General features: G+C 37.6%; 1 protein-coding gene across 1 annotated transcript in view; it reads right to left on the bottom strand.

The window, feature by feature from the left end:
- Positions 1–11,515, bottom strand: part of LOC100588251 (cytosolic carboxypeptidase 3) — a 116,481-nt gene extending 104,966 nt beyond the window's left edge. The window contains exon 1 of the mRNA XM_030825717.1: positions 11,383–11,515. Within this exon, the coding sequence (XP_030681577.1) occupies positions 11,383–11,385 (3 nt within the window). The 5' untranslated portion in view covers positions 11,386–11,515. The remainder of the gene's footprint in view (positions 1–11,382) is intronic.
- Positions 11,516–13,714: the final 2,199 nt, after the last annotated feature.

The following is a 13,714-nucleotide window of genomic DNA, read 5'->3' as shown; positions in this document are numbered from 1 at the left end:
GGAAATTGCAAGAGAACTAGAATTAGAAGTAGAGCCTGAAGATGTGACTAAATTGCTTTCATCCCATAATAAAACTTGAATGGATAAAGAGTTGCTTCTTAAGGATGAGCAAAGAAAGTGGTTTCTTAACATGAAATTTATTACTGGTAAAGATGCCGTGAAGATTGTTGAAATGACAACAAAGGATTTAGTATATTCCATAATATTAGTTATAAACTAAGGATTTAATAGGACTGACTCAAATTTTGAAAGAAGTTTTACTGTAGGTAAAATGCTATCAAACAGCATCACATGCTACAGAGAAATCTTTCATGAAGAGTCAATTATGTCTAATTGACTCATTGCTGTCTAATTTTAAGAAACTGTCAGAGCCACCCTACCTTCAGCAACCACCACCCTGATCAGTCAGCAGCCATTAACACTGAGACAAAATCCTTCACCAAGCAAAAAGAATATGAATTGCTGAAGGCTTAGATGATGATTTGAATTTTTTAGCAATAAAGTATTTCTAATTAGGGCATAGATATTGTTGTTTTTAGACATGATGCTATTTCACACCTAATGGACTTCCATATCCACTTGGACACCACCAAAAAGTTTGTGTGACTTATTTTATTGAGAGATTCACTTTATTGCAGTGGTCTAGAACTAAACCTGCATCTCTGAGGCATGGTTGTATAAATTATGGCTGAATTCTTTTTAAAAATTTGTGCAAATATATAGGGTTCATGTGAAATTTTGTTATATGTATGTAATGTGTAATGTGTAGTGATCAAGTCCAGGTGTTTCGGTGTCCATCTCCTGAGTACAATATATTCTTGTTTAACTACACTCTATGGCTGACTTCTTATTAAAGACAACAGGCTACAAGACAATGGAAAAATATCTTTACAGAAAAAAAAGCCAACTCAGAATTCTATATTCAGTGAGAATGCCCTTCAAAAAGTGGTGGAAAAAATACAGGATTAGACAAATGAAATTTGAAATAATTCACTGCCAGCCAACTTAAAATTGAAAAGAAATGCTAAAGACGTTCTTTGGGGTAAAAAACAATGGTGCCAGATGGAAATTCCGATCTACAAGAAGGAATAAAGAGGAGAAGAAATGGTAAATATATAAATAAATATAAAATATGATTTTTTCTCCTCTTAATTTCTTTAAAGGCAACTGACCCATTTAAAACAAACAAAAAAGGTATAATATTAATTTTAAATAGACCATAAGAGGCCAGAGGCTCACGCTTGTAATCCTAGCACTTTGGAAGGCCAAGGTGGGTGGACTGCCTGAGCTAAGAAGTTTGAGACCAGCCTTGGTAACATGGTAAAACCCCATTTCTACTAAAATACAAAAAATTAGCCAAACATGGTGGTGCGCACCCTAGTCCCAGCTTCTCAGGAGGCTGAGTGGCAGAATCACTTGAACCTGAGAGGTAGAGGTTACAGTGAGCCGAGATCATGCCACTGCACTCCAGCCTGGGTGACACAGCGAGACTCTGTCTCCAAAAAAATCAAATAAAAAGTAAAATAAAATAGACTTTAAGAAATTGTATATTGTAATTTCTAAACCAATCAAACTAAACATGAGGTATACCTAAGAAAATATTTTAATTAAAATGAAATAGTAAAAGGTGTTTGATTAACCTTCCCAAAAAGAGGAGTAACTAAGGAATAAAAATGAGATGGGCCAATTAGTAAGATAGACCCAAACCCAAACATACATGCAAATACACGAAATGCAAACTGTCAAACCACTCTAATTAAAAGGCAGAGATTGTCAGATTAGATTTTTTAAAGTAAGGTACTACTATATACTATCTATAAGAGATAGAATTAAAATATAATTTCATAAAAAGATTGAAAATAAAAGGGGGAGTTATTCTAAGTAAACAGTAAACATAAGAAAACTGGTATTGACTATATTACTCTCAAACAACATAAAGACATGATGTAATGCCAGAGATAAAAAGAAATATTTCCTAGTTATAAAAGAGACTGGCGGGCATGGTGGCTCACGCCTATAATCCCAGCACTTTGGGAGGTCGAGGTAAGTGGATCACTTGAGGTCAGGAGTTCGAGACCACCCTGGCCAACATGGTGAAACCCCATCTCTACTAAAAATACAAAAATTAGCCAGGTGTGGTAGCACATGCCTGTAATCCCAGCTACTTGGGAAACTGAGGCAGGAGAATCGCTTGAACCTAAGAGGCGGAGGCTGCAATGAGCCAAGATCGTGCCACTACACTCCAGCCCGGGCAAAAGAGCAAGCCTCCATCTCAAAATAAAATAAAATAAAGGTATTGATTTCTATTTTTATTGCACTGTGATGTGAGAATGTGCTTGGGGTGATTTCAATTTTTTTGAATTTATTGGGTCTTGCTTTATGACAAAGCATGTGGTTGATCTTAGAATATGTTTCATGTGCAAATGAGAAGAATATATATACTGTGGTTGCTGTGTGTTCTATTAGGTCCAATTGGTCAAGTGTCCAGTTTAAGTCTAGAATTTCTTTGTTAGCTTTCTGTCTCAATCATCTTAACAGTGTCAGTGGGGTGTTAAAGTCTCCTACTGTTATTGTGTGGCTAAGTCTTTTTATAGGTCAAGAAGAACTTTTATGAAACAGGATGTGCCAATGTTGGGTTTATATATATTTAGGATAGTTAAGACTTCTTGTTTAATTGAACAGTTTATGTAATGCCCTTCTTTTTCTTGATTATTGTTGATTGAAAGTCTGTTTCATCTGATATAAGAATTGTGATTCCTGGCCTTTTTTGTTTTGTTTGCCTGGTAGATCTTTCTCCATCCCTTTACTTTGAGCCTGTGGATGTTATTACATATGAGACGGGTCTGTTGAAGACAGCCAACAGTTGGGTCTTGTCTTTTTATGTAGTCTGCCACTCTGTGCCTTTTAAGTGGGGTGTTCAGACCATTTACATTCAGTGTTAGTATTGATATGTGAGATTTTAATCCTGTCATCATATTATTAGCTAGTTGCTATGTAGATTTGACTGTGTAACTGCTTTACAGTGGGCTATATGGTTAAGCATGTTTTTGTGGTAGCAGGTATCATTCTTTTATTTCCATATCATCTTGTAAGGCTGGTCTAGTGATAACAAATTCCCTTCGCACTTACTTGTTTGAGAAGGATTTTATTTCTCCTTCACTTGTGGAAGCTTAGTTTGATGGGATATGAAATTCTTGATTAGAATTCTTTCTTTAGGGATGCTGAAAATAGGCCGCCTTCTGGCTTGTAAGGTTTCTGCTGAAAGGTTCACGGCTAGCTGGATGGGGTTCCCTTTGTAAGTGACTTCACCCTTCTCTCTAGCTGCCTTTAAGATTTTTTCTTTCATGTTGACTTTGGTGATTCTGCTGACTATGTGCCATGAGGATGGTCATCTTGTATAATATCTTGCAGGGGTTCTCTGTATTTCTTGAATTTGCATGTTAACCTCCTTAGTGAGATTGGGGAAATTTTTGTGAACTATATCCTAAAATACATTTCCCAAGTTGCTTACTCTCTCTCCTTCCCTCTCAGGAATGCCAATGGGTCATAGGTTTGGAATCTTTACATAATCCCATATTTCTCAAAGGTTTTGTTCATTAAAAAATTATTTCTTCTTTATTTTTGTATGAGTTTATTCAAAAAACTCGTCTTCAAGCTCTGAGGGTTTTCTTCTGCTTGGTCTAGTCTGCTGTTAATGATTCTAACGGTATTATGTAATTCTTGTAGTGAATTTTTCAATTCCAGCAGTTCAGTTTGTTTTTTTCTTAAAATGGCTATTACATCTTTCAGCTCTTGGATCATTTTACTGGATTCCTAGATTGGGTTTCAACTTTCTTCTGAATCTCGATAAGATTCCTTGCTATCCAGATTCTGAATCCTGTGTCTCTCATTTCAGTCATTTCAATCTGGTTAAGAACCACTGCTGGAGAGCTAGTGTGCTCATCTGGAGGTAATGGGACACTCAGACTTTTTGAATTACCTGAGATTCTTGTGCTGATTCTTTCTCATCTGAGAAGGCTGGTGTTCTTTTAACAGTGGTTTAGGTTGAGTATAGTCAGTTGGCTTCATTTCTGGGTGTTTTCAGAGGGCCAAAGCTCTGTACAGGGTTTATTTGTGGATAGATTCTTGCCCTGGGTTTTACAGGCAATGAATGTATATTGGGCAGAATATTTTTGGTATTGTAATTTGTGCTACAAACCGTAGATGGCGCTTAAGAGTAATGGCCAGCAGAGAGGCTCTTAGCCATAGGGCTTGTTTGTATTGCAGCACACCTGCAGCAGCAATCTATGGTGGGCAGGTGGAAAGATGACCCCCATCACCAGGCCCGCTCTGGGCCTTGCAGGAGTCCCCTCCAATCACTGGTGCCACTTCTGTGTTTTTTTGTTGTTAGGTGTTCCAGGTTGTGGGGCTCCCAGGCACATCACACCCTTCCCAGACAGTCATGTGGAGGGAGGTGTGCCCTGCTCCTTTGCTGGCCCATGAGCTTGCATGTCTCACCTCTCTCAATGTTCTCAGAATGGGGGCTCCTCACACTCAAGTGGTCACAGATCTACACTCAGCACTCACAAGCTGCATGCCAAAGCCCTGGGACATTGTTACTGGCCTGTGCCTCCATCTGGCCCCTTGGGGTCGAGCACTGGCTGTGCTGGGGGATGTGAAGTGCTCCTAGGCCACTGGGAAGTATTCAGATGCGGCCACCAGCAAAGCACCCAGGTTGAGCAGAGGAGGCTGTGCTGTGCACGTGCTCCTGCAGGAGCAGCCAGGCAGGGGCCTTGGGAAGGGCTAGCGGGCAGGAGGGCCTGAAGAACAGACATGTCCCAGTCCCACAGGATAGGATAGGATAGTCAGCCCTGCTCTCTCTTGACCCTGTAGTCAGCTAGGGTTACAGTGACTCAGAGGAACATAGGGAGCCTTATATTAGAAGATGGGCACCTATGGCTGTGTTCTGCTTCAGCTGCCCCATGTGCAAAATCCCCTGGGCTCCATGCAGGCGAAAGCTCTGTCTCTGCCTACTATCTAGGCAGATTCCCCTGCCAGTTCAAATATCTGTGGGAGTCATGAAATCTCTTGTAGCTAGGATCCCAGTAATCTGCAGCAAAAGTAGGCTGCCCCACCATCCCTTCACTTGCCTTTTCCCTAGGACTATTCAGGGGTGGGAACTAGCCCTGGCATTCAGCAACCCTATGCAGGGTTCCTAGCTTTCTCTTCAACCTTGGTGTCTGCATCACCTCTCTATCAACCCTCAGTGTTTTCTCTCTGAGGAGAAGAATCTGTTCAAAGTATGTTGATATACTTGAAATTTTGGTTTCTCTCAGTGGGAGTGGTGCTTCCTGACTGTCTAGTTAGCCATCTTGTCTCCTCCTTCATTGAGTTTCTATAGCACATGAAAAAGTAAAACATTTGAAAACCATAACACAAAGAAAGGGAAGCAGGAATTGAGAATATACTTTTGTAAGGTGCTCACACTATATGTGAAGTGGTATACATTATTTGAAGATAGTCTTCTAAATTAAAGATACATACAAAAAAAACCTAGGGCAAAAATTTAAAAACAGGTATACATGATATGCCAATAGTGGAGATAAAATGGAATAATAAAATATAGTCAAATTAATGTCAACGAAGGCAGCAAAGAATTAAAAAGAAATAACAGACGGAATAAAACAAAAATGGTAGCTATTAATCCAATAACAACAATTATATATTTAACATAATAATTAAAAGACAGCTTTTCAGTTTATATAAAAAGCAAATCCAACCATAAAAACTCTAGAAGAAAACCTAGGCAATACCATTAAGAACACAGGCATGGGCAAAGATTTTATAATGAAATCAGCAAAAGCAATTGCAACAAAAGCTAAAATTGAGAAATGGGATCTAATTAAACTGAAGAGCATCTGCATAGCAAAGGAAACTATCATAAGAGCAAACAGGCAACCTACAGAATGGGAGAAAATTTTTGCAATTTACCCATCTAACAAAGGTCTAATATCCACAATTTACAAGAATGTAAAACAAATTTACAAGAAAAAAAAACCCATCCAAAAATGAGCAAAGGATATGAACAGACACTTCTCAAAAGAAGACGTTTATGTGGCCAACAAACATAGGAAGAAAAGCTCATCATCGCTGGTCATTAGAGAAATACAAATCAAAACCACAATGAGATAGCATCTCACACCAGTCAGAATGGCGATTATTAAAAAGTCAAACAACAGATGCTGGTGAGGCTGCGGAGAATAGAAACACATTTACATTGTTGGTGGGAATGTAAATTAGTTCAACCATTGTGGAATAAAGTGTGGCGATTCCTCAAGGATCTAGAACCAGAAATACCATTTGACCCAGCAATCCTATTACTGGGTATATACCCAAAGGAATATAAATCATTCTATTATAAAGATACATGCACATGTATGTTTATTGCAGCACTATTCACAATGGCAAAGACATGGAACCAACCCAAATGTCCATCAATGATAGACTGGATAAATGTGGTACAAATACACCATGGAATACTATGCAGCCACAAAAAGGAATGAGATTATGTCCTTTGCAGGGACATGGATGAAGCTAGATGCCATCATCCTCAGCAGACTAACACAGGAACAGAAAACCAAATACCACATGTTCTCACTCATAAGTGGGAGCTGAACAATGAGAACACATGGACACAGGGAGAGGAACAACACGTACCGGGGCCTGTCAGGGCCAAGGTAAGGGGAGGGAGAACATCAGGACAAACAGCTAATGCACATGGAGCTTAAAACCTAGGTGACAGGTTGATAGGTCCAGCAAACTACCATGGCACACAGATACCTATGTAACAAACCTGCACATTCTGCACATGTATTCCAGAAGTTAAAAAAAAAAAAAAGCAAATCCCAACGATATGCTGTGTATCTTCCAAAATTAAAAAAAAAATAAATATAAAACATAGGTTAAAAGTAGGGCTGGGCACGGTGGCTCATGCCTGTAATCCTAGCACTTTGGGAGGCCGAGGTGGGCGGATCACGAGGTCAGGAGATCGAGACCATCCTGGCTAACACGGTGAAACCCCGTCTCTACTAAAAATACAAAAAATTAGCCAGGCGTGGTGGCAGGCGCCTGTAGTCCCAGCTACTTGGGAGGCTGAGGCAGGAGAATGGCGTGAACTTGGCAGGTAGAGCTTGCAGTGAGCCAAGATCGCACCACTGCACTCCAGCCTGGGTGACAGAGCAAGACTCTGTCTCAAAGAAAAAAAAAAAGTAAAATGATGGAAAAATATATATGCACTATACAAATGCTAATAAAAGAAAGATTGAATATCAAAGTAGATTGCCATGGATAAAGCTACAATATCAATATGGTGGTACTGGCATAACTATCAATACATCAATGGAACAGAGTGAAGTGTCTAGAAATAGACCTACATATATATTGTTAACTGACATTTAAGAAAGGTGGCTGGGCAATTCAATAGGTCATAGGATAGTCTTTTCTTTTTTTTATATATTTTATATTATTATACTTTAAGTTCTAGGGTACATATGCACAATGTGCAGGTTTGTTACATATGTATACATGTGCCATGTTGGTGTGCTGCACCCATTAACTCGTTATTTACATTAGGTATATCTCCTAATGCTATCCCTCCTCCCTCTCCCCACCCCACAACAGGCCCCAGTTGTGATGTTCCCCTTCCTGTGTCCAAGTGTTCTCATTGTTCAATTCCCACCTAGGAGTGAGAACATGCGGTGTTTGGTTTTTTGGCCTTGTGATACTTTGTTCAGAATGATGGTTTCCAGCTTCATCCATGTCCCTACAATACTTATGGCTGCATAGTATTCCATGGTGTATATGTGCCACATTTTCTTAATCCGGTCTATCATTGATGGACATTTGGGTTGGTTCCAAGACTTTGCTATTGTGAATAGTGCTGCAATAAACATGTGTGCATGTATCTTTATAGCAGCATGACTTACAATCCTTTGGGTATATACTCAGTAATGGGATCGCTGGGTCAAATCCTATTTCTAGTTCTAGATCCCTGAGGAATCGCCACACTGTCTTCCACAATGGTTGAACTAGTTTGCAGTCTCACCAACAGTGTAAAAGTGTTCCTATTTCTCCACATCCTCTCCAGCACCCATTGTTTCCTGACTTTTTAATGATCGCCATTCTAACTGGTGTGAGATGGTATCTCATTGTGGTTTTGATTTGCATTTCTCTGATGGCCAGTGATGATGAGCATTTTTTCATGTGTTTTTTTGGCTGCATAAACGTCTTCTTTTGAGAAGTGTCTGTTCATATCCTTCATCCACTTTTTGATGGGGTTGTTTGTTTTTTTCTTGTAAATTTGTTTGAGTTCTTTGTAGATTCTGGATATTAGCCCTTTATCAGATGAGTAGATTGCAAAAATTTTCTCCCATTCTGTAGGTTGCCTGTTCACTCTAATGGTAGTTTCTTTCACTGTACAGAAGCTCTTTAGTTTAATTAGATCCCATTTGTCAATTTTGGCTTCTGTTGCCATTGCTTTTGGTGTTTTAGACATGAAATCCTTGCCCACGCCTATGTCCTGAATGGTATTGTCTAGGTTTTCTTCTAGGGTTTTTATGGTTTTAGGTCTAACATTTAAGTCTGTAATCCATCTTGAATTAATTTTTGTATAAGCTGTAAGGAAGGGATCCAGTTTCAGCTTTCTATGTATGGCTAGCCAGTTTTCCCAGCACCATTTGTTAAATACAGAATGCTTTCCCCATTGCTTGTTTTTGTCAGGTTTGTAAAAGATCAGATGGTTGTAGATGTGTGGTATTATTTCTGAGGGCTCTGTTCTGTTCCATTGGTCTATATCTCAAATGTTCCATTTGGTACCAGTACCATGCTGTTTTGGTTACTGTAGTCTTGTAGTATAGTTTGAAGCCAGGTAGCATGATGCCTCCAGCTTTGTTCCTTTTGCTTAGGATTGACTTGGCAATGCGAGGATAGCCTTTTCAATAGCTGGTGATGAATCAATTTTGTTAAAAGGTGGGAAAAAATGAACCTTGACCCGTATCACAAACCATTCACAAAAAATGATTCCAGATGAATCAAAGACAAAGATAAAAAAGTGAAAAGAATAAAGTTTCTTGAAAAAAAATAGGTGATCTTGGGAAAAGCAAAGTTTATAGGTAGGAAGCATGCAAAATGCACTAAATTTGAAAGAAAAACAATTGGTAATTGACTTAATAAAAGTTTAAAAGTTCTACTCATCAAAAGATATTGTTAGGAAAATGAAAAGGACTTCCACAGATGAAAGTGAAGATTTCACTATATCATATATATGATACAGCATTTATATCTTGAATACATATCATAAAAAGACAAATGATGGAGTACCATTTGGCAATATAAAAGAGTCTGCTAACATGTATAAATCTGAAAACATAATCCCAAGTCAAAGAATTCAGACATAACAGTGTACTTACTGTATGACTGAATTTATATGAAGCTAAAAATCAGGCAAAACTAATCTATGGTGACAGAAATCAGACCAGTGTTTGCCCGGGGCTAGAGCTGGGAACTGACCAGAAGGGGAGAGATGGGAACTTTCTGGGGTGATAGAAGTATTACGTATCTTGATAGCAGTGTTGGTTACACAGATGATGTATTTTTCAAAACTCACCAAATTGTGTACTTATGATCTATACTTTTCATTCTGTCTACATTTTACCTCAATTTATTCAAAATAAAAACTAATCATGTCTCACAGTATGACACATTCTTCAGTACCCTGTCCTAGGGTTTTAACTTTATATGAACATTTTAATTTTCATTGACATTTAAATTACATCTTACCTACTGAAATTTGTCTTTTCTACTATTCTTTTTTGTCATTTGTAAAAATGGAAAAAGGTAAGTATTTACAATTAATCTTTCACATGTTCAGTGAAAATCAAGTAAGTCAAGACTTTTTCATCCTCAAACCTTGTTTCTATAGCTTTCCTTTCAACTCATGGAAAGGCAGATCTTCACAACTCCCAAGTAGGGCATAAAAATAAGATTAAGTGGGGTTGACTGAGATGGATATTCTGTTTCTACCTACAGATCTGTCCTCTACTCTTCTCCACATTATACGTTTCCAAAGAAGCTGATCTGTATTGACTGCCTCAGAGGTTCCCTTGCCCTTTGGCTGTGGACAATGGGAGGCACTTGTAGAACATGGGAAGTCGGGAGGAGAGTGAAATTGGGTTATTTATCCCCCTAGCATTTTCCCTTCAGTGCCACAGGTGGGCAGTTGTCTATTTCTTTACTAAAAGCCACAATTGTTTCGAGGCTGCCCTCTCCTATACCTAAAGGATTCTACAGGTCTGGAGACCAGTTCTGTCTTCTCACCCTTTCAGGCCTAGCAGACATGGTTCTCCTCTGTTGATAGTCCTATGTTGCTTCACCATCCCTTGTTAATCTCAATTAACTCTGTCTACCCTTTTTAAAATTCATTAAATTAAATTTAATTAAACTTTCTTAAATTACCCTGAGTATGCTATCTAATTCCTGAGAAGACCCTGACTGATTCATCTCAATTATTTTAGTTTTTTTAAAAATCAGACCTCATTTCAGTTATGTATGGCAGTTCTGAGGCATGTTCGCCATGTAAATACTCGCAATCAAATTGGAAAAATCATAGGTATTCCTCTCACTCCATTTGTTTAAAAATATTGTGAGTATATTTTTGTGAGTTGTTTGTGAGTATATGATTTCTAGAATTGCTTACTGTACAGGAAGCAGCTTCTGTGAATTTCTCTTTGTCTTGCTAGCTCCTTAAATAAAATACATATGCTCCCTGGAAGTTATCTTTAATATACGGAAACACTCTAAGATATTAAACTGTGATGGTGAAATTATGTGGAGTCTATACTTCTTTATGCTGGTGCTTCAGGAGCAGTATAGCTGAGAATATACTCTGAGACTTCTATGTTTGATTTTTTGCAAAGTGGGGTAATTGTTTCTCTTTTAAAGATTATAATGCCGAGAAATGCATCAGAGTCAGGAAATTCAAAGAAAAACATCTGAATGAATGCATGAATGTGACCTGTACATGGAGAGAGAACAATAGTTGCAAAGCACTTCACTGGGTTTATCTTTCAAAATTGATATGAAGCAAAATTCATTCTAAATATAACTCTTCATTCTAATGGCCAACATGATGTTTAATTTTAAAGTAACTTTGCATAAACTGCAATACACCTTCAAAAATATAACTGGCTCTAAATCAACACTTGGATCAATATATAAACAAACATCTTTACATTTAAGGACTAGTCATCTGAAATTTCCACTAAAAACAGCAAAACAAATATAACCAAGAGATTAACCTAAGTACCAAATTATATTTTACAGCAACATGTGTCATTATGTGCTCACCATCTTCAGCTAGATAAACCACATTAGCTTCCTTGGAGTCTGGATAAAGGGGTTCTGTTTCTAAGCCCGTTGGGATATACACTGGCTCAGGACAAGAAGGAGTCCAATCTGGAAAAAAAAGTGAAACATTATTTGAAAATGACTTCAAAATAAAACAGAAAAATTTTATTGCATATTTTCAAATTATTCATTGATAGATCTAGGCTAAAATGTAGTGTTTTGTGTGGGGTAAGATTTTACTAAGGGTTCATTGGAATAATGAACATTGTCACACTGTAATACAACTTATGACATTTCATTCATATCTTCTTCTGAATTATTACATTGAGTAGTTTCATGATTGCTTTTTGCTTATTACTGATTTTATACCTATTTTATAACACAATTCTCTTTCTCCTGGGCCCTTGATACCATTCTGTCCTACCTCTGTCTTACTCTACCTTTTATTCTTCCTTTCCCTTCAGCTTCTTTGCTTGATAACGGCTGTCAAGATAAATCTTATAAACCTTTTCAAGTTTATCTCCCAAAAGGAAAGATAGTGTTAGATGCTCCCCTACCCCTGCCACTTCCCCTTTAGCTATCAGCTTTCCTTCTTTTTAGGATCAAATTTCTTAAACATCATGATCTGCACTACTCTCAGGTCTTTCTGACCATGACCTATTTGATGGGGGAAAAATGACTTCACAGCCTAACTACCCTAGTTATTTGTATTTTTTTTTAATGGACAAACAATTTGATGACAAACAAGTATTACTGGACAAACATTTTGGAGATTATGTGTACATCTGCTTTAACAACAGAAGTGTATTTGACATTATCAATAGGGGTCAACTCTAGCTACAGAAGAAACACAGTCTACCATATTGATGCAAATGTGTATCACTGTATTGTAGAGTTAAATTAATCACACAGGACCGAATAAATTGATAATAAAGATAAGCAAATTATAATTAAAAATGTAAATGTTTTATTTAAAAATCTTCTCAGTTGAAAGTCTTAACCAACTTAAGTCAAAATTAATGAACTAATAAAATAGCTCTCATTCTGAAAACATTAGGAATTTCAGCTATTTGCCTTTGTGTATGCTGATTTTCTTTTCTTTTTTTTTTTTGAGACAGAGTGTCGCTCTGTTGCCCAGGCTGGAGTGCAGTGGCATGATCTCAGCTCACTGCAGGCTCCGCCTCCCGGGTTCACACCATTCTCCTGCTTCAGCCTCCCAAGTAGCTGGGACTACAGGTGCATGCCACCATGCCCAGCTAATTTTTTTGTATTTTAGTAGAGATGGAGTTCCACCGTGTTGCCCAGGCTGGTCTTGAACTCCTGAGCTCAGGCAATCCACCCGCCTCGGCCTCCCAAAGTGCTAGGATTACAGACATGAGCCACTGCGCCCGGCCAACATTTTGGTTTTTATCTTTTTAGGCTTTCTCGCTTTCAACCATCCAGTTCAGATGCTTTGGGCATATGCTAAGAAAATATATTATTTCACATATTTAGAAACCCAGAAGTAGAGTAGATTCAAGGGATGGTATAATCAGTGACTCAGTGGTCATCCAGAGCTCAGTTCCTTTATGTCTCTCCACTTTGTCATCCTCATCCTAAGGCTTACCATTGTAAAATGTAAAACAACATGACTGTCAGTGGAAGAGTGTCTTGTACTAACTGACTTGATCAACTACAATGGAATCAACCACAATGAGTCAACCACAATGTCTTCTTCATGTATATGGCATCATTCTATATATACTGATCACCAATTTGTTTTTCCCGCCCACTTCACTAAACATCTTAGAGATGTTTAATATACATAGATCTTTATCATTTTTTAACATCTGTATAGTGTTCTCTAATATAGATTGCCACAATTTGACCATTAGTGGACATAATAGTTATGTCTTTATTTACCTAAGAGATAAACTGCTGGTCAGGGAATACATGTATATTTTCCTTTATTAAGAAACAAAACTGTCAAACCTTTTTACAAAGTGATTATGTAATTTTACATTCCCACCAACAATGTATTAAGAGTTCCAGTTGCTCTACATTCTAATATTTGGTTGTCAGTCTTTTAAATTTTTTGCCATCCTGGTAGATGTAAAGTGGTATCTCACTGTGGTTCAAATTTTCATTTCTCATGTTGAAAAATGTTTTCATATGTTTATTGATTATTATAATTCTTTGAGAAATGTCCGTTCGAGTCTTTTGTCCATTTTAAAATTAGGTTTTGATTATTGGTTTGTAGGAATTCTTCATATATTCTGCATAAAGTCTTTTGTCATATATGTGTTGGGAATATTTTTTATAGACTGTGGCTTTCCTTTTCATTTTTAACTGT

This window comes from Nomascus leucogenys, chromosome 13, assembly GCF_006542625.1.
Source record: "Nomascus leucogenys isolate Asia chromosome 13, Asia_NLE_v1, whole genome shotgun sequence".
NCBI classification, from domain to species: Eukaryota; Metazoa; Chordata; class Mammalia; order Primates; family Hylobatidae; genus Nomascus; species Nomascus leucogenys.
This window is presented reverse-complemented; position numbering and strand designations above follow the sequence as displayed.